The 17,416-nt window shown below is 43.5% G+C and overlaps 3 protein-coding genes across 3 annotated transcripts; all 3 read left to right on the forward strand.

Moving 5' to 3' along the window:
- On the forward strand, positions 1–6,127 carry LOC121195438 (very long-chain acyl-CoA synthetase). Its single transcript, XM_041058904.1, has 10 exons — positions 1–510; positions 1,302–1,505; positions 1,930–2,088; positions 2,701–2,825; positions 2,952–3,146; positions 3,578–3,668; positions 3,749–3,947; positions 4,132–4,229; positions 4,484–4,614; positions 4,700–6,127. The coding sequence occupies exons 1-10, from the start codon at positions 30–32 to the stop codon at positions 4,874–4,876; spliced, it is 1,860 nt and encodes a 619-aa protein (XP_040914838.1). The 5' UTR covers positions 1–29; the 3' UTR covers positions 4,877–6,127.
- Positions 6,128–6,417: 290 nt separating this feature from the next.
- Positions 6,418–12,402, forward strand: prrc1 (proline-rich coiled-coil 1). The gene is made up of 9 exons (XM_041059459.1): positions 6,418–6,495; positions 7,405–7,527; positions 7,609–8,007; positions 8,124–8,272; positions 9,059–9,161; positions 9,280–9,443; positions 10,228–10,331; positions 10,498–10,600; positions 10,712–12,402. The coding sequence occupies exons 2-9, from the start codon at positions 7,434–7,436 to the stop codon at positions 10,919–10,921; spliced, it is 1,326 nt and encodes a 441-aa protein (XP_040915393.1). The 5' UTR covers positions 6,418–6,495; positions 7,405–7,433; the 3' UTR covers positions 10,922–12,402.
- Positions 12,403–15,565: 3,163 nt separating this feature from the next.
- LOC121195785 (cortexin-3) lies at positions 15,566–15,874 on the forward strand. Its single transcript, XM_041059448.1, has one exon. The coding sequence runs from the start codon at positions 15,566–15,568 to the stop codon at positions 15,872–15,874; it is 309 nt and encodes a 102-aa protein (XP_040915382.1).
- Positions 15,875–17,416: the final 1,542 nt, after the last annotated feature.

Genomic DNA, 17,416 nt, shown 5'->3' on the forward strand with positions numbered 1-17,416 from the left:
AAAGTGCGGTGTGGCGGCTTCAGGTCAGGATGATGGTGACCCTGGTGTTCACCAGCGTCGCGGCAGGACTCGTGGCTCTTGCTCTCTACCAGAGGATGACCTACCCCTTCTTCTGGGCGGATTTGATTTACTACTTGAAACTTCGCCGGTACAGAAAGACGCTGCAGGGTAGAATGCAGCGAGGAATCATCACATACCTCGACTGTTTTCTCAACCGGGCGAAAAACAACCCGAACAAACCCTTCGTTATCTTCGACAACCAGACTCTGACGTACCGGGACGTGGACCGCAGGAGCAGCCAGTTTGCCAGGGCGTTCAGGACGGAGAGCTCTTTGAAAAAGGGAGACGTTGTTGCTCAGTTGATGTGCAACGAACCGGACTTTATTTGCGTGTGGTTGGGACTGTGTAAACTGGGCTGCGAAGTCGCTTTTCTCAACGTCAACGTTAAAGCCAGATCTCTGCTTCACTGCGTCCGGAGCTGCGGAGCCACGGCGCTCGTTGTGGGCGCAGGTAATTTCACGTTTTCTCCCGCGTTTCTCTTCTGAGCTGAGGCCAAAACCTCTGTCCTGAAGCTCGGGTCAGACCTCGGAGCCTCTTTGAAAGGAGTTTAGTCAGGTTATCTGCACTCCGATGGGAGTGGCTGCCCTTTTAAAATACACATCAAAGAACGTGGGGGGGAAAGTTACACGGTGGTACAGTGGTTAAGCACTGTCTGTTCATAGCAAGAAGGTTGTGGGTTCGAACCCGGCTTTCGCCCAAAGTCCAGCTCCCTGAGATCTTGCAGAGGATATTGCGGTATAGATAATGGGTGGAAGGCTGTTGTTGTGTAACACACGCACACAGTTTTTTTGTTGGGGATTCCAATTTAAACAGTAGTATGAAATGTACTTGGATGCACTCTTGCTTCACAGTTTACTGAAAAATAATTCTCATTGTTAATTATTATAAGAAATGTTCTCAAATAACTTCTGTGTGTGTGTGTGTTTTGCATCATGTCAGCAGGATGGGAGGAAAACCGTCAGATTATTAGTTATAGGCACATCAGATGAATCAGAATTAAGTCGAAATGTAAAATCATTTTACCTCAGAAATGATTCATCACATACGCAATCACACAAAGAGCAGACTGTGCAGAGTGCAAGTGGAATTAAAAAGAGAAAAATATCCAAACGTAAATGACTGTGCCGTGACTTCTCCCATCAGTAAAGCTCTCCAATGTGTTTGAATGGTTGTGTCTTGATGAAGCAGCAGGGAGATAACACATTGTGTCTTTTCTTTTTTTTTTTTTTTTTTTGGTCCAGATTTGGTGCATTTGGTGGAAGAGGTGATGCCTGAGATGAAGAAGGACAACATGACAGTGTGGGTGGTGGATCGCACGTCACCCTCTGCGAATTTCAATAGTTTATTAGATAAGGTGGAGCACATGTCTGGAGAAACCTTAAGTGAACTCCCTAAAGTGGACATCATGTCGAACTTCCTCTTCATTTTTACTTCGGGCACCACAGGTACGGCACGAGCGGGTGTTCAGCCACTTTACACTGCACACTTGTGTGTGCAGTGTAAAGTGAGTGTCAGCTGATTGTATTGGCTGACATCTAAAGAAAATATCTATGGATTTTTATCAATGCTTAATCATTGGTCTTCATGCTGGAGTACATTTTAGGCATGGCTTTAGAGATGGAAGAAATAGGTTGGTCTGAAATTTTTCTGAAGACATTCATGTTCCTCTGTAAGCTGGACAAAAAGACATCTAATGCTCAATGTCCTCAAAGCAAAACAACTTTTAAGCTTAAAATATGACAGGACGTGTCTGTTGGAATCATAAAACCAAAAATTCAAGCTTAAACTGTTATTTAACCCACCAGGAAATCAGAAAATTAACAGTGTGTGTGGAGCATTTCTGCACCAACTGGTGCCATTCTCTTCCAGGTCTCTCCAAGGCAGCCCGCGTAGGTCATTTGAAAGCCATTTTGAGCATGGCCTTCTTTCAGATGTGTGGAGCCACATCTGATGACATCATCTACATCACTCTTCCTCTTTACCACATGTCTGCTTCTCTGTTGGGAATCGGAGGATGCATACAACTTGGTAAGAACAGCTGAACCTCAGTCAGTGCAGAACTGACGCTCATGTCTTTAGAGGGCATTTTTCGAAGGGGACTCACTTTACTGCTTTTCCAAAATATTAAGCTATTTCTTACCTTTAAGGCTTATAGCTGCAAAATAGCTTCTTAGTAGTTGTGCCATCCGTAGTATCAGGCCTAACCATGAAAAGAAAAAAGCTGTGCATAAACAAAGTTCAGGTTTTAGTTTAGTATTCCAGCTATAGAGTTGGTTGGACTGTCTTCACGTAACTGTTTTCCCACAGAGTAAACACAACTTGTGAGACTGTGGCAACATGTGATTGCGACAAAGCTTTTCTGTTTATATTCAGTATATAATGAGGTCTGTGGGGCAAAAGCTGGAGGAAACCCACATGATGATGGATATCCTTTTTTTTTTCATAGGTCTGTGAGGAATTCTCACTTCCTCTCAGACCAGGGGGAAAAAACGCTGAAACAAAACAGGAAATTTCTCACCACCGCTCCAGCTAGAAATAATTTGTATTGGCATTGTTAGACATTTAGTTAATTTTCTTACACCACTTCCTGTTTGCCTTTCCATCTTCACTTCTAATTTCTCCTCCTTTGGACACACACAGGTGCAACCTGTGTGTTAAAAAAGAAGTTTTCTGCCAGTCAGTTTTGGAAGGACTGTGTCCAACACAATGTGACCGTGGTGCAGTACATAGGAGAACTCTGTCGATACCTGGTTAACCATCCCGTGGTAAGACTGACAGCACTTTCAAAACACCGGTCATTTCCTCCATCCTAAATTAGAACATTTGAGTAGAAGTTTAAAGACACAGTAGAGACCCCCTAGAGGCTACAGTGTTTGTTGTCCTGACTCCAGGTTCCAGAGGAGAGCGCTCACAGGGTTCGCCTGGCAGCAGGAAGTGGCCTCAGATCAGATGTTTGGAAGAAGTTTGTCAAGCGCTTTGGTGGGATCAAGATCAGAGAGGGTTATGGGTTGACGGAGGCCAGCGTCGGCTTCCTCAACTACACCGATGAGGTCGGACCAATTGGGAGGGCGAGCTATTTCAACAAGGTCAGGAAGAAATGACCTAATCGTGTCTTGGTCATGTGTGGACTTTACCACACTCTGCATTTTGATATATGTTTCTTGAGATGCAGTATATTTATTTAGATTACTGCTTTGTCATATTGGAGCCAGGTCAGTCTGTAGGATTAGGATACCCCTGACCCCACTGAGTTGGATCTAATGAAAATATCTTATTGCTTGCATGATGGGAAGTGTAGGATCATGTGTTCATAGAGTTTGACCCATACCCCTGTGTAAAGTTGAAAGCTGAAAAATGCTGATTAAATAGTTTAAAGGAGTTTAATGTCAATTAAAAAGGAGCAAATATGAAATGATAAATATATATTATAAATATACATTTTCAAATCAAAATGGAGAATATCAGAGTGGTAAATATCTACAGTATATCATGTATTTTCCTTTTTTTTCTTTTTCAGCTTTCTATGCCATTTGAGCTCCTTAAGTATGATCCACAAACATACGAACCAGTCAGAGCAGACTCTGGAAGGTGCATACGAGCCCAAACAGGTAGAGTCACATCAAAGACCGTTAACATGAAAGTCTGTATGGAAGAAGAGCTGACGTGTCCGTCCTGCTTCTGTGCACAGGAGAGGCAGGGATCCTCGTAGCTCCCGTGACCGCAGTGAACCAGTTTCTGGGCTATGCTGGGAACAAGGTCCAGTCGGAGAAGAAGCTGCTCAGGGATGTGTTCAAAGCTGGGGACGTGTATTTCAACACCGGAGACCTACTGCTCCGTGATCACCGGGACTTTCTTTACTTCCACGACCGCGTCGGCGACACCTTCAGGTACCGCGACCACACCCCTCCAGATGAATGATAATGTAGTTCTACGTTTGCTAGATGCATAAATAAGCAAGTGTTTACTATCTAGTTCACCATATCAACTGAAATATGATGATGTCGGTGTCTTCACAGCTTTTTTTCTGCAGCCATTGTAGGTTTTAACTGCATCTAACCTTGTGTTCCACAGGTGGAAAGGAGAGAATGTGTCCACCACAGAGGTGTCAGAGGTTTTAGGACTTCTTGATTTTATCAAGGAGGCCAACGTCTATGGAGTCACTCTACCAGGTCTGTGGAATTTTCAGGTGATAGAGATTCATTGTCACATCTATGGCCTCATGTGCTGCCTGCACACCATTTTACCAGGATAAATAGGCACTTAGGCGCAACTAAATGGAGCACAGCCAATGCCCGGAGAGTGCATTGGAAGGGGTGTGTTGTTTCAGGTACAATTATGAAGTTTAGCCAGGTTTCTTTCTAAGAAATGAAATGGAAAACATGTTTTTTGTTGGTGACTTTTTTTTTGCAATCTGTGTGTGCAGGATACGAAGGTCGAGTAGGTATGGCTGCTATCGTGCTAACACACGATCACAGATTAGATGGAACAAAACTCCACGAGCATTTAGTAAAAACTCTTCCTGCATATGCCTGGCCCTGGTTTCTCAGAATACAGGTAAGTCATGCAGGTATTTGTTACCTTCAGTATGGATTTTTTTGGAAGTTGTGTGGTTTCTTTGTATCCCTTCCTGTGTTTTCAGACCTCTCTGGATGTGACCGAGACCTTCAAGCAGCAGAAGATGAAGCTGGTCCAGGAGGGTTTGAATCTGGATGTCACCAAGGACGTTCTGTATTTCTTAGACGTCTCTCAGAAGGACTACGTTCTCCTGACTGTGTCTATGTATGAAGACATTGTGTCAGGAAAGATCAGTTTATAAACATTTAAAGACAAGTTAATTCAGGAATACTGACGGGGCATCTTCAGAGAGTGACCCCGCGTTATTTAACTGCAGACCCTCAAAAAACAGCTGTAGCTACCTGGAACCTCTTCTCACAGTGTGCATATGCCAGCATTTCAGAACAACATTTTTACTTTTTTTTTTTTTTACTGCTTTTATTTTACTGTAAATTACTTTTAACTGTAAATGTTCAAATACTGGCCACACCCTTTATTTACCTCAACCACAAAGAGAAGAAGACCATCCTAAGAGACAGGTTTATACTGGAAACATATCTCTCTAATCCTCCCTGTTTTGTACAGTAAATATTTTTGATCAGATTGTTTTAGTGAACCTCTCTGCGCTGTGATCTGTTCATGTTTTACTGTGCTGTTGATGCAAATAGTTCCTATGTGTTTACCTGCTGTCTTGATAAATTCAGTAGCATTTATCATATCAGGGTTAATTCAGTCAGTATAACAGCAGTCAGGCCAGACCACTCTTACTGCTCCCATTTTCTCTTTTTAATAGAAACACTGTTTTTATTCACTTATTGTTTCCACTTTACTACTTATTAAAAGCTGTTAATGGAGCTCAACGCTGCACCCGTCACATTAAAGAGAAATGTGCATGTTGAAATGTCACTTTTAGGAGTGGGCTTCCCTGGCTCTGTCACAGTGCACTGTGAAATAGTGATTCTCCCCCAACTCTATATCTTACAGGTTCCCCCTTATTGGTGAACGTTCTAGGCCGTTTACAGTGCCTGGGATGCCAAGCAGGCTCAAAACTTGGATCCATATTTACTGTAGTTGAGCGTGTCCTACCAGCTCTCTCTCCCTCCTGCAGCATTCACTGCTTTAGAGTACATGATCCCTCCTTTTCCTGGCTGAGTTTCATTGACCTAGCTTTATGCTGTTCAAACAAACAAACAAACAAGTGACTGCATTATTTAGTCAGTGAAAACAGTGTTTCAGTTGAGAATGAGAACCAAAGACCAGCAGAGTGGCATGACATGACTCTGTTGCTGCACTGATGGAAAAGGATATTATACTGAATTCATGAATCTGGCCTTTGTTTGTTTATTTAAGAATTTATGTTATTTACCTTACCAAACAGATACACTGCAACTTTTTAAGTATAAAGTAACATTAATATAAAAAAAACCTTAGCATAAAGAGGTAACAGTACTAAAAATGTAACTGTTTTGTTCTCTATGTTGTAGCTTTATAGCAAGTCTTAAGTTTAAAACTGAAAAAAATGTAAATAAAATTCATTGAAAAGTTTTATAGCTTTGAGGGAAATGAGTAGAAACACTGATACCTTCAGCCAATTTTTACCTCAACTGCTGCAAGATCTGCAGATTACGTTTTTTTTTTTTTTTTTTGCAAACTTTGTGTAAGTTGTTGCCCAACAGAAATGTTTGACTATAAACTCCAAACAACTTCTATTTTAAATATATATTCACAAAATGAAACGCTCGTCGATCACATGGATATCCGGACGCTCCCGGTAATGGGAGGAGTCACGGTCGAGCAGACGACGTGGCAACATGTGACGTCATCACAGTGGGTCGGCGGTTCATTCATGGGTACACTGACTAACGTTAGTCCAGCTAGCAGGTGAGTCGTTAAGCTACCGGGTGGAGGGTCTTATATCTCATCCACTGACGCGTTTTTTTCCAGGAGAATTTGATGAAAAAGTAAATGTCCGGTTTTTTAAACTGTTCACATTTTTCTATAGTTTGAGCGGGAGTGTGTCTGTACACGTGTACGGCAGCGCTCTGTGAGATAGGAAGCTAACACCAAATCCGGTTCTCACACACACCAACGTTGCGGGGTTGCGTCGCTCATAAACAAAGGCGCGTTCGTGGCTGTGGCGTGTTGTGCTTTACAACACTGAACAAAAAAAAAAAAAAACTGCTATTGAGCCTGAAAAAGTTAGTTACGTTGTAACCAGGGAGCAGCGAGGGACACGGCAGTCCGTTTGTGTATGTGCTGTTCGTCATGGAACGATGGAAGCCCAATAGTTCCTCTTTGCAAAGTTCGAGCGGCTTTAAAGACACGTCTGTTTACCTTCTGAAGGGTTCTGGTTCTAAAATGAGGTGTTTGCCCCCCACTGTTCCTCCCCCACAGCTGCGTGTTAGTATGTGATAATCAGACTAAACATAAAAGTTTTTAAGATAGTGCACAATGTAAGGACAGTTCAAACTGAAGGGAAGTCAAAGAGATTAGACACTAGGTTTTGAGACATAGGAAAAGCAGGTAAATAGGTCAAAATGTAGGAAGCTTCAGGTTGTCCTCATTAGATTTATTTACATATATGTTTATATTGTGCAGTAGTGGTCCATATTCCAAAGCAAATCTGCTCCTTTTAAGTACTCTTGAAGAAATACTGTTAATACTTAGTCTGCTTCACAAGGTTTATTGTATCGATGCATCCTTAGTATGTCTCCAGGCATTAGAATTGACCAGCTAAACAACATGCTGAAGACATCCTGATTCATCACATATTATTGCATCTACATTCAGGGTTGACGTGTAGGTATAAGGCCGAGAAGATGATGGAAGAGAGCGGGATTGAGACTACTCCCCCTACCAGTCCTACACCTCTGACTGTGGCTGCCACAGTCAGTGCCCCACCCATGACCATAGGTGAGACTATGACCTCTGAAGTGTTGCTATGTGAGGAAGACACAGCGAGAAGCAGCTCTGAGATGTAACTTTTCGTTTCAGGTCTGTCCAGCCCTCTGTCCCCCCCAAGCACCATGTCCATCCCCATCAGTTCCTCCTCAGTCTCCACCACTCTCCCCCCTGTTCCCTCCCTCCCCGCCTTCAGCAGCCCTCTGGCTGCACCCCCCTCCCTCTCCTCCCACTTTTCCCCTCCCTCCTCGCTCACCTCTCCCTTCACCAGTGGCTCTCCCTTCCCTCCCTCTGCCTCCCCCTCTTTACCTCCTCTGGCCTCTGCCATCAGACCACCTCACTCCTCTGCTCCTGGCATGCCGGCCCCTCCCGTAGGCCCGCCCATGTCCGGCCTCTCCATGAGCGCAGGATATGACATCACACGGGGTCACGCTGGTCGGACGCCACAGACGCCATTGATACCGACGTTCTCCGGTCCCACCACCATGCCGGGTAAGGGCCATGCTGAAGGTGAACCCAAACTTAACTATGGCCACTGGATGTTTAGTCAAATTTACATGTTTTTGTTCATGTACTTGCACTTTAAAAAGTCCTATCATATTTTAAAGGTGTAGTGTCCAATGCCATGGTTCAGCAGCCAGTCATGACAGGAGGATTCGACACTGGATCTCCCATAACTTTCCCAGAGGAGCAGGAAGATCCCAGAGTGTCTGGAGACATCAGCACCGGCGGTGGAGGCATCTGGGGCTTCATCAGGGTAATACCACTGTCATCAAATGTTGTTTGTAGAGAAGAGAGACAGCTGTATGTTTGCTGTTATATTCAAGCACTAAAGCACGTAACAGGGATACTTGTAGGTGTAATAATGATAGTCATAATCACAGCAGCAATGATAGCAGGGCCAGTTAATAATAATAATAATAATAATAATAACTAGACCTGCAGGCAGGTGCATGGCTGAAAGGGGCCTAACAACTTGGCTTATTCTAACATGAACACATACCCTGCACATATTCAATAAATGCATTCATGGCATTATAGCCCAGCCCATGTTGTAAATGTTTTTCAATTCCAATCCAGAAGCCATACACTAAAATCAATATATCTGCACTAAACTAATATTGGCCTGGCTGATTTAATGGTCTGGCTCTAATAACATAAGACTTATCCTCTAAGGATGCAATTTTCACCTCAGATATTTTTTGACCATAGTTTATATAGTCCTCCAGGTGATTCATTGCTAGCACGGAGTAATTTTTTTTAAAACCCCGTGTGGTTGAAATAAAAAGAAAATAAACTACTATACATGGCTTTAATAAAACACTGAAATACGTAGATGTTTCACTTCCTTTGTGTTGATAATAAGTTTGGTGGTTAATGAGATTTCAGATGTAATCACATTGTGAAAATGCAATGAATCTGTATTAATGTGCTCATTCTTTTACATTGATCATAATTAACTGTGTATAGTTATATTTTAAAAGTCAAGCTCCTCCTCAGTGCTCTGGCTGTCTTGTCATATGCTTTGTCTGTGTGTCCTCAGGGAGTAGCAGGTAACCCTGTTGTAAAGACAGTCCTGGACAGAACCAAACACTCTGTGGAGTCCATGATCACCACTCTGGATCCTGGCATGGCTCCATACATTAGTAAGTCACCCTGCTCTCATCTTCACTACATCAGCTCATGATGAAAAATCAGACTAAGTGCTCAAATCTCCTAAAAAAAAAAAAATATATGTCACTGTATTTTTTTTTTGCTCCGCAGAATCTGGTGGGGACATTGACATTGTGGTGACTTCAGATAAGGAGATGAACGTGGAGGCAGTCAGAGATGCCTTCCAGGAGGTTTTTGGGATGGCCATGGTCACTGGAGAGCCTGGTCAGTCCAACATTGCCCCGCAGCCTGTGGGCTACGCAGCTGGTGTCAAGGTCAGTTGACTGCTGAGCAGTGACAGTGCCAGGACCAGAAAGGTGCAAGAAACCTATGATTATTATTAGATTATTGTTATTGGGGGGGGCACGCATGCAAAAGCATCTCAAGGGAGAAAGCAGCATTTTGGTGATGTCCATGGGTTTCAAGACTTCAGGCAGTCATTGACTGCAAAGGATTTTCATCCAAGTATTAACAATAATCCTTACGTTTATAAATATTGAAATTTGTCCAATTATTTTTGAGCCTCTGAAGACGGAGAGACTGTGTAGAAAATGGCTGTGATTCCGCATTTAAAACGTTAAATGCGGTACTTTGCTGAAAGTCTACAGAGGCAGAGGTACAACATGACCAGGTCAAAGCTTAGTATATGGCTGTAGCACATATGGTGAAGTGTGCGAGAATGAGGATGTAATTGAAAACTGTTGTGGAGCCACTGTAAATGACTACTTTCAATGGAAAGTAGCTGAAGCTTGAAAAGTCACTAGATGTCACTAGATGACGTAATATGCTAATTATGCTAATCATGACATAACTGCGCCGTTAGCATTCTGCCTGGTTTCAGTCTTTTATCTGTTAGCTTCTCTCCTCCTCATGAATGAATGTCTACGTCAGCTGCTTTGAGATCTGTTGAATGAGACTCATAGAGAACCGTGTCTGTGGAGAGAAAGCCCAACTTGCATGAAGAGTTTTCAGTTTCTGTCCTTCACAAGAGTGTGTGTGTGTGTGTGTGTATGTGTGTGTGTGTGTGTGTTTGTGTGGTGCACATGTGTGTGTGTGCAGGGGGCTCAGGAGCGCATCGACAGCCTGCGTCGAGCTGGTGTGATCCACGAGAAACAGCCAGTGGTCTCTTTGGAAAACTTCATCGCTGAGCTCTTTCCTGACAAGTAAGAAGAACACATGTGACTGACACTAAGCCCCTCACCCCTAACCCTGACCTAAACCTGATTCTAACGTAAACCTTTAAACCAGGTCTGACCCCTCAAACAGGCCTTTTAAGGTGTGTGTCAGAAAGGGAAAATAACCAATGTGCTTGTCTTTTCTCGTCTCCAGGTGGTTTGACATCGGCTGTTTGATACTGGAGGACCCCGGTTACAGCATCCGCATCGAGGTTTTCACTCAGGCCACTCCTGTGGCTCTAGAACACGTCCAGCAGGTACAAATTTGTCAACTGTACAGGTGACATGTCTAGCAGCACCACACTGTTATGGCCACAGTCCTCCAGCAACTCATCCAGCTGTTTTTGGGACTTTTTCCCCTTGCGCAGGCTCAGTCCCTGACCCCTCCTGACTACAGCCTGCGCTGGTCAGGCCTGGTCGTTCCAGTGGGTGAGGTCCTGGATCGCAGCCTGCCCAACATCAACCGAACAGACTGGCACCAGTCCATGACGGGCATGACCCAGCGGCAGATGATCCAGAGCGCTGCCAAAGCTCTGGCTGGAATCTACAAACAGCAGCTGCCACCCAGGATTGTGTGAGGCTAAATGGTTCCAGTTTATGTTGCATACTGGGAGATGGAGACATGGATTGGAGTTAAACATAGCTGATGGGACAGGGTGGTTCCTTCGTCGCTCCCCATCAGCCCATACCCCTATTCTGTCCTTGAGGGGCAAAAGCCAAAATGCACAATTCTGTAAAGTCACTGATGTTTTTTGTGCACAGATGTTTTCTGGCTCTCCAGCGTGTCAGCAGGGTTTCACTGAAATTCCATTAGATATGAAACCAATTCTTTGTTTGCCAGCTCAGGCTTTAGAGAGGAGCTCATCATCAGCTGATCATCTCTTCATCTTCCTTGCAACGTTTCTACACATCACGTAAATGAATCAACTACCTGAACTCTAACCCACTGTTCATGAATGCTTAAGATTACAGTACAGACTATTCCATGGACTGTGTCCCAGTTGTGTTCTATATGCTAGAGGTTGTCACGGGTTGTCAGAGGACTTGAAGAGACCCAGAGAAACCCAGACCCAGTTAGACTTAATAAAATATGGACCTGCCATGACACGAAGTGGGTCTCAGGTTACTACTCTACTTTAACACTGTTGATTTGACTTTTTAAACTAAAGTTTACAGTGCACTATTTTGGCAATACGCAAAAAGCTTGTGTGCGCCTCGTGTCGTATCCTGAGATCCTGACGTTATTGCTGATTTCAGACCTTTAAATAGTGGCTCAGTATTTTGTGTGGACATCTTTGCTGTCTGTTACTGGATCCATCCATCCATCCATCCACCATGCAGCTTTTTTTTTTTTTTCCAAAATTTATTTCCAGCTGTAAATAACTCCTCTGTTTTACTTGCCCAGGGAAAAAAAAAAAAAAAAATCATTCAAGCATGAAATGAACTTGCTAAGAGCTAAAATGAGCAACTAGGCCACTGTCAACCCACCCCCTTGATGCTATGCATCAGTGGTGTTCCTATGCTTCTGCTAAATGTATGTAATCATTTACTGGGTGGTAATTTGATTAAGCACAAATTAATTTGGGAAACTAATAATGAAATGATAACGGTATTAAAACCAGATTTTGACACATTTCCTTGAGATCTGGTAAAATGTCAGTTAATACTGTGATTTAGTGGTGCATATTCCTATATGTATTTTTTAGATACCATTAGTCAGTTGTCACACAGTGAACATAGAGGCTTTAGAAGTGGTCTTGGGAAAAGGGTCAGCAGAAAACAGTGTCACTGTTTGCGTTAGTGAGATTTTGTTCATTCAATAACTTCAGACTAAAAACAGTAAGTTTTCTCCACATGCTCCTCTTTCTATGCAGGTTCCACTGCGTCATTTTTTACACTGTGCATGGACTAAAGCCATTTGGAACCAGTGTATAGTCTGCAATTGGGACACAGCTGGAATGGTCTGATGGGTCCATCATGTTTTATATATGTGTTAGATTAAAAAAAAAACAACCACAAAATAATCTTAGTATCACTTGATACATGTTCTTGCTTGTTTTATTGCTAAATATTTGCCTACCATAACTGTTGTTGTGTTGTTTGCACTAAGTCAGCACACATTCTGACCCATGGGTAACTGAGCAGGATGCTAACACGGCATTATGATGTACCTTTAACTGGCTTATATGACAATATACCAAGCTTGGGTGTGTTCATTCATTTTGCCAGTGAAGTTCAGGTGGGTAGAACATCCTTCTCTGTACTTTGCGTCCTCTAAATGTGCCTTTTTAACGTTAAATAAAAAGAAATGACTTTTTCATGCTGATTTGTTATTGGTGCACACACCTTCAGCCACAAAAGCTTTTACTGCTTCCTTTCTTGTACTCACTGAGCACAGAGGAACAGTTCCTCTGATGTGAAATAAAATCACTTCATCGAGGTCTAAGAGGTTCCAGCGGAAGAGCTACCTGAGTATGGTTCATCTGCTCAGCTACAGCACAAATTTTGGAGCTGATTTTTTTACTATGGAAGTCCAGAAGGCAAGTGAGGAAAAAAAATTCTGGTGATCCAGAATTTTCTATGTCTAAACCTAAGTGTTTTCAGGTGGCAATCTTTCTAAAGTTCTTTTTTTTTCCATCTGTGAAGCAAGGAAAACTTTTTTTTCCTTTGTTTTGACGAGACAAATCTGCAACAATACATTTTTTTTTAAATGGTTAACTTTAATTATACAGTCTTCAGTCACTGAAGACCTTTTTCTGTATGACAGAAAACTTGTCCAAGTCCTACAGGGACTCTGAGTGCATATTAGTAGTTAGTCTCATCTGGTGCACTGAAGTGAATTTAAAAAAAAACAACAACAACAGAAAAGCTATCTGGAAATCAGACAAGAAGGATGTCATCTCTGACATAATATGATCTGAAATATAAAATATGAGTCTTTACACTGATTATTTTCAGTATTCTGGTAAAAGCAGCTGCTGTGTCTGAGTCTGTCTCTCTGTCTGCGTGGGGACAGAGGCTGATAAGGCAGAGCTAATGTGATGTGGACCGAGCTGATCCGCCCCTTCCTCCCCGCAGAGCCAGGAAGCACCCCCAGCGGGCTATATGAGGCTGCAGATCCTCCTCAGACCGGGATGCTCCTGTCGAGCATCAGCGCACACGGAGCACCTTCGTCTGTCTCAGTCCCTCATCCTCTCCGCGGCTGTTTTTCCATCTGTTTGTCGCAGATGCTGCGGACAGCGAAGCGAAGAGGTGAAGGTAGAATGGGCCAAACCTTCCGGTCCCCTCTGTAACTCTGGAAATGGATCCGACACCCCCGCACGCAGACACAGGTATTCCTCACTCCGTTGTTTCCTTAGGTGTGCGTGTGTGTGTGTGTGTGGCCAGAGGCACCTCTGTAACGCAGCATTGAAATTGGCTTTGCACTTGTTGAGTGATGTTGATGTGTGATCCAGCAGACTTCCTCCTGTTTGACTGAACGGCTGCAGGTGAAAGGAAGTGATGAGGTTACAGCGTCCTTTCCAGCTCCCTGCTGCCTAACTTCACTTTGCCCCCCCACCCCCCCACCTCCACTCCCCACCCTGTTTTCCTTCAGATCAGGGCTCTGTCATGAGATAGCGTTTTCTGTGCTGCACTGAATGAGGCTGCAGATGAATTACTGTCACACATTCCTACTAGCTCATTGCAGCCAGAGCATCCAGAGCTTGGTCCACCTCTTTTCCTGTTTCTTTTCCTTTGGGAGGGGGGGGGGGGGGGGGGGGGGGGGGCTGCAGGGATGCCCAGGGTCATAACCCCGATTGACACAGAATGTAAAGGTGGCATCACAGCTGTTGCAGTGCTTTGACTTAAGGGACTGCAGGGCATCTTCTCACACTTTCTGTTCTTGCTGCATTTTTTTATGCATGATTACAACCAAACGAAATGGAAAATGTTTAAGCAGAGGACAGACATTTATGACAAGCTTGTGACGTTGTTGTAAAGTTGCTTTAAACAGATTCAACAAGTTCTCCACACTGACTGACGAAATAGGTCTTTTGCCATCCGCATGGCCCAACAATTCAATATGGGCCAACGGGGCAAAAATAAGTGGGCCCCGACTGAACCCCCCCTTTTTTCTAATTCTTTGTGTACTGAGAATGACACATATTAGGTTTAAGTGATATTAAAGTGATGCTGATAGGACATGGCGACGAACAATTTTGAACCACGTTATAAAGTCAGGATTTTGCAAGTTCATGTAGAATCATTTCTGTGGACACCTCCTGAGAATTTTTTCAGGAGAGTATGTTTTTCCAAACTGAAAATCAAAAGAAAAGACCCATCCAGATCCAAATGATAAAACTCTGGTTCCATATCCATCAGACAAAAAAACTGGACCTCTGGGTGATTCAGCTGGATATGTTGACAGTGAAGAAGTAACACCTGAGTGCACTGCACATTTCAGTACAGCTGGTTTTTATCAGGGGAGGAACAGATTCAGCCTGGCCTTCAGATCCAGTGAAGGACACAGCTTTGTGGGGCAGCGTCTTGCATGGGACGCAGTCCCTGAATTAGGATGTGACTACAGTGAGTGGGAGAGTCAAAGACGGGGGAGGGGGGGCGGGGGGTGTCAGGGGGCAAACCTCATGATGAGGCTGTAAAATCAAAAGTGTTATCATATCTTATCTTTGATGTGGTGAACTTATTAGCAGACACACATCAACATTAGCATCAACATGGACTCGTATTCCTGTCCACCTCCTGTTTGTTGCTAAATGTTCCATTATTTTCACCAGCAGGTCTCCAACTTTGTCTGTTGTTTGGACAGTGAACAGTTTTAAGTAGTTTGGCCCTAAAACCAAAACAATGACTCTGAAAGAAGCTAAAATGCTGCAAAGAATTGAGCCAAGTGCTCTGGAGCTATAATGTTATATAATGTGTCCTTCATTTTGATGCATATGAGCTATCATGTCTTCATTCAGTTCATGTGGTTTGCTGACAGTGAAGTGTGCAGTAATGTGTTCTCCCTGTAAGCCTTGTCTGACAATACTTGCTCAGTGGGTAAATATGTTTTTCATCATTTGGTTGGCTGTGATGTGTCAATGATGCTTTGGTCTTTCCAGATAATGAGGTCCATCTGAAGGGGCTGGGCCGGGCTGGAGAGAAGAGGATGCCACAGCGCCCCCCTCTGGGATCTGCAGTGCCACTGTCCTGTCCCCACCACACACTTCTCTTCCTGGATGATGGAGGGAGAGCCCTTCACCTCTGCATTCTCCTCTCTGCTGTACTCCGCTGGGGGACACTTCGTTGCCCTCTCCTCCTCCTCTTCCTCGTCTTCCTCCTCGTCCTCAACGGATTCAGCTATCACTGCCATGTCCCTGGAGCAGAAGACAACTTTTGCCTTGGTCATCTTCCTCTTTGTTTTTCTCCTCATCCTCATTGTGCGATGCTTCCGTATCCTGCTGGATCCGTATCGGAGTATGCCAACCTCCACGTGGGCAGATGGGCTTGATGGTCTGGAAAAGGGCCAATTCGACTATACTCTGGCGTAGGGTTACTCAATTCACACAAAATACACACATGTAACATAACAGTGTATATTTCTGTACACACACATACACACACGTGTGCTGTGTTACTGTGTTTGCCTGGAGTTTATGGATGCACCATGTGTTAAGCTGCTCTTTAAGAACATGAGGTTTTTTTTTTTACCTTCTTGTTTTTGGTTTAGAGATATGAAACGTTGAGATTTGACAGAGGTCTTGAAGATGTAATTGTACAGTTTTACTTTGGCACCTGCTGTGAAGAGAAACATTTGAACAAGCTTGTTTGTAATCAGATTGTTCAATTGGAAAGACAACAGGGTATCAGGGTTTTACACTTACAGGGTATCAGATTCAAGTTGATTAACCTTGCACACACATTTTAATTCTAAGAAGGTCTTGAACCAAGTTGTGCAGTTACTGAATTCAGTGTCCATCAGGGTCCTCTCAGATACATCGCCCAGATAAAGCCAAATTAAACCTGCGTGAGGTTAAAGTCCTCATAAATGCACATGAATTCACATTAAAATGTCATTTTAAGTCTTGTGATACACTTGAATTTTATGTGTAAACAAGCAGCGACATTGTTATCATACTTGCCCACATACTTTGTATGTATTCTGATGATTACCCACATGTGGGGCAGATCATGGCCAAAATCATCCCTGCCCGACAGGACTATTCTCCTTGAAAAGCTCTGTCTTTGCACAACCTAAACATAATGGTGACTTTCGAGAGCGTCACACTACAGTTACTGTTGAGATCACTGCAGAAAAACCAGCATCAGTAACAAGCTCTATTTATTTCACTGCCAAACCTTCCACTGTCTTTGTTGTGGTTTGATCAGAGTATGCAGCTGACGTTCACACCTTGATTTACCGACACCGCCGACGCCCAAGTAAGGCATGAGTGTGATGCGCACAGGAATGAGTAGTTTTGTGCAGTTTGTCTTACTGTTCTTGGCAGATCCTTTCAAGCTCTGTCAGACTGGATGGGAAGTGTCTGTGAACTGCCAAGTCTGGACTTTGACTGGGCCACTCAGGGACAGTCAGAGACTTGTCCCACAGCCACTCCAATGTTGTCTCGGCTGTTTGGGTCATTGCCATGCTGAATGGGGAACTGTGACCCCAGTTTCAGGTTGTGTGCAATCAGGAGCAAGTTTTCTTTAAAGACATCTCATTATTTGGCTGCATTCATCTTTCCCTCAGTTCTGACCTGTCTGCTTGTCCCTGCCAATGAAAAGTCCTCTGTCCCACAGCATGATGCTGCCATCACCATGCTTTATTGTAGAGATGGTATTGGCCAGGTGATGACCAGTGACTGTTGTTTGCCAGACATAGTGTTTGGGGTTCTAGATTGCAGTTTTTGTGTCAAACTGGTATTGAGTGGAAGTAAAGTAATATGCTTCAATATCCTCCCAGAATATGAAGCTGCAGGCTACATAGAATGGGAAGTGTTTTTACTGAACTTCAAGAGTGACCAAGCAAAACTCTACCAACTCCTGTAAGTTCTATCAGGTCAGTAGGAGAAATAAAAATAATAATAATAATA

Source organism: Toxotes jaculatrix, chromosome 16 (assembly GCF_017976425.1).
Source record: "Toxotes jaculatrix isolate fToxJac2 chromosome 16, fToxJac2.pri, whole genome shotgun sequence".
In the NCBI taxonomy this organism is placed as follows: Eukaryota; Metazoa; Chordata; class Actinopteri; family Toxotidae; genus Toxotes; species Toxotes jaculatrix.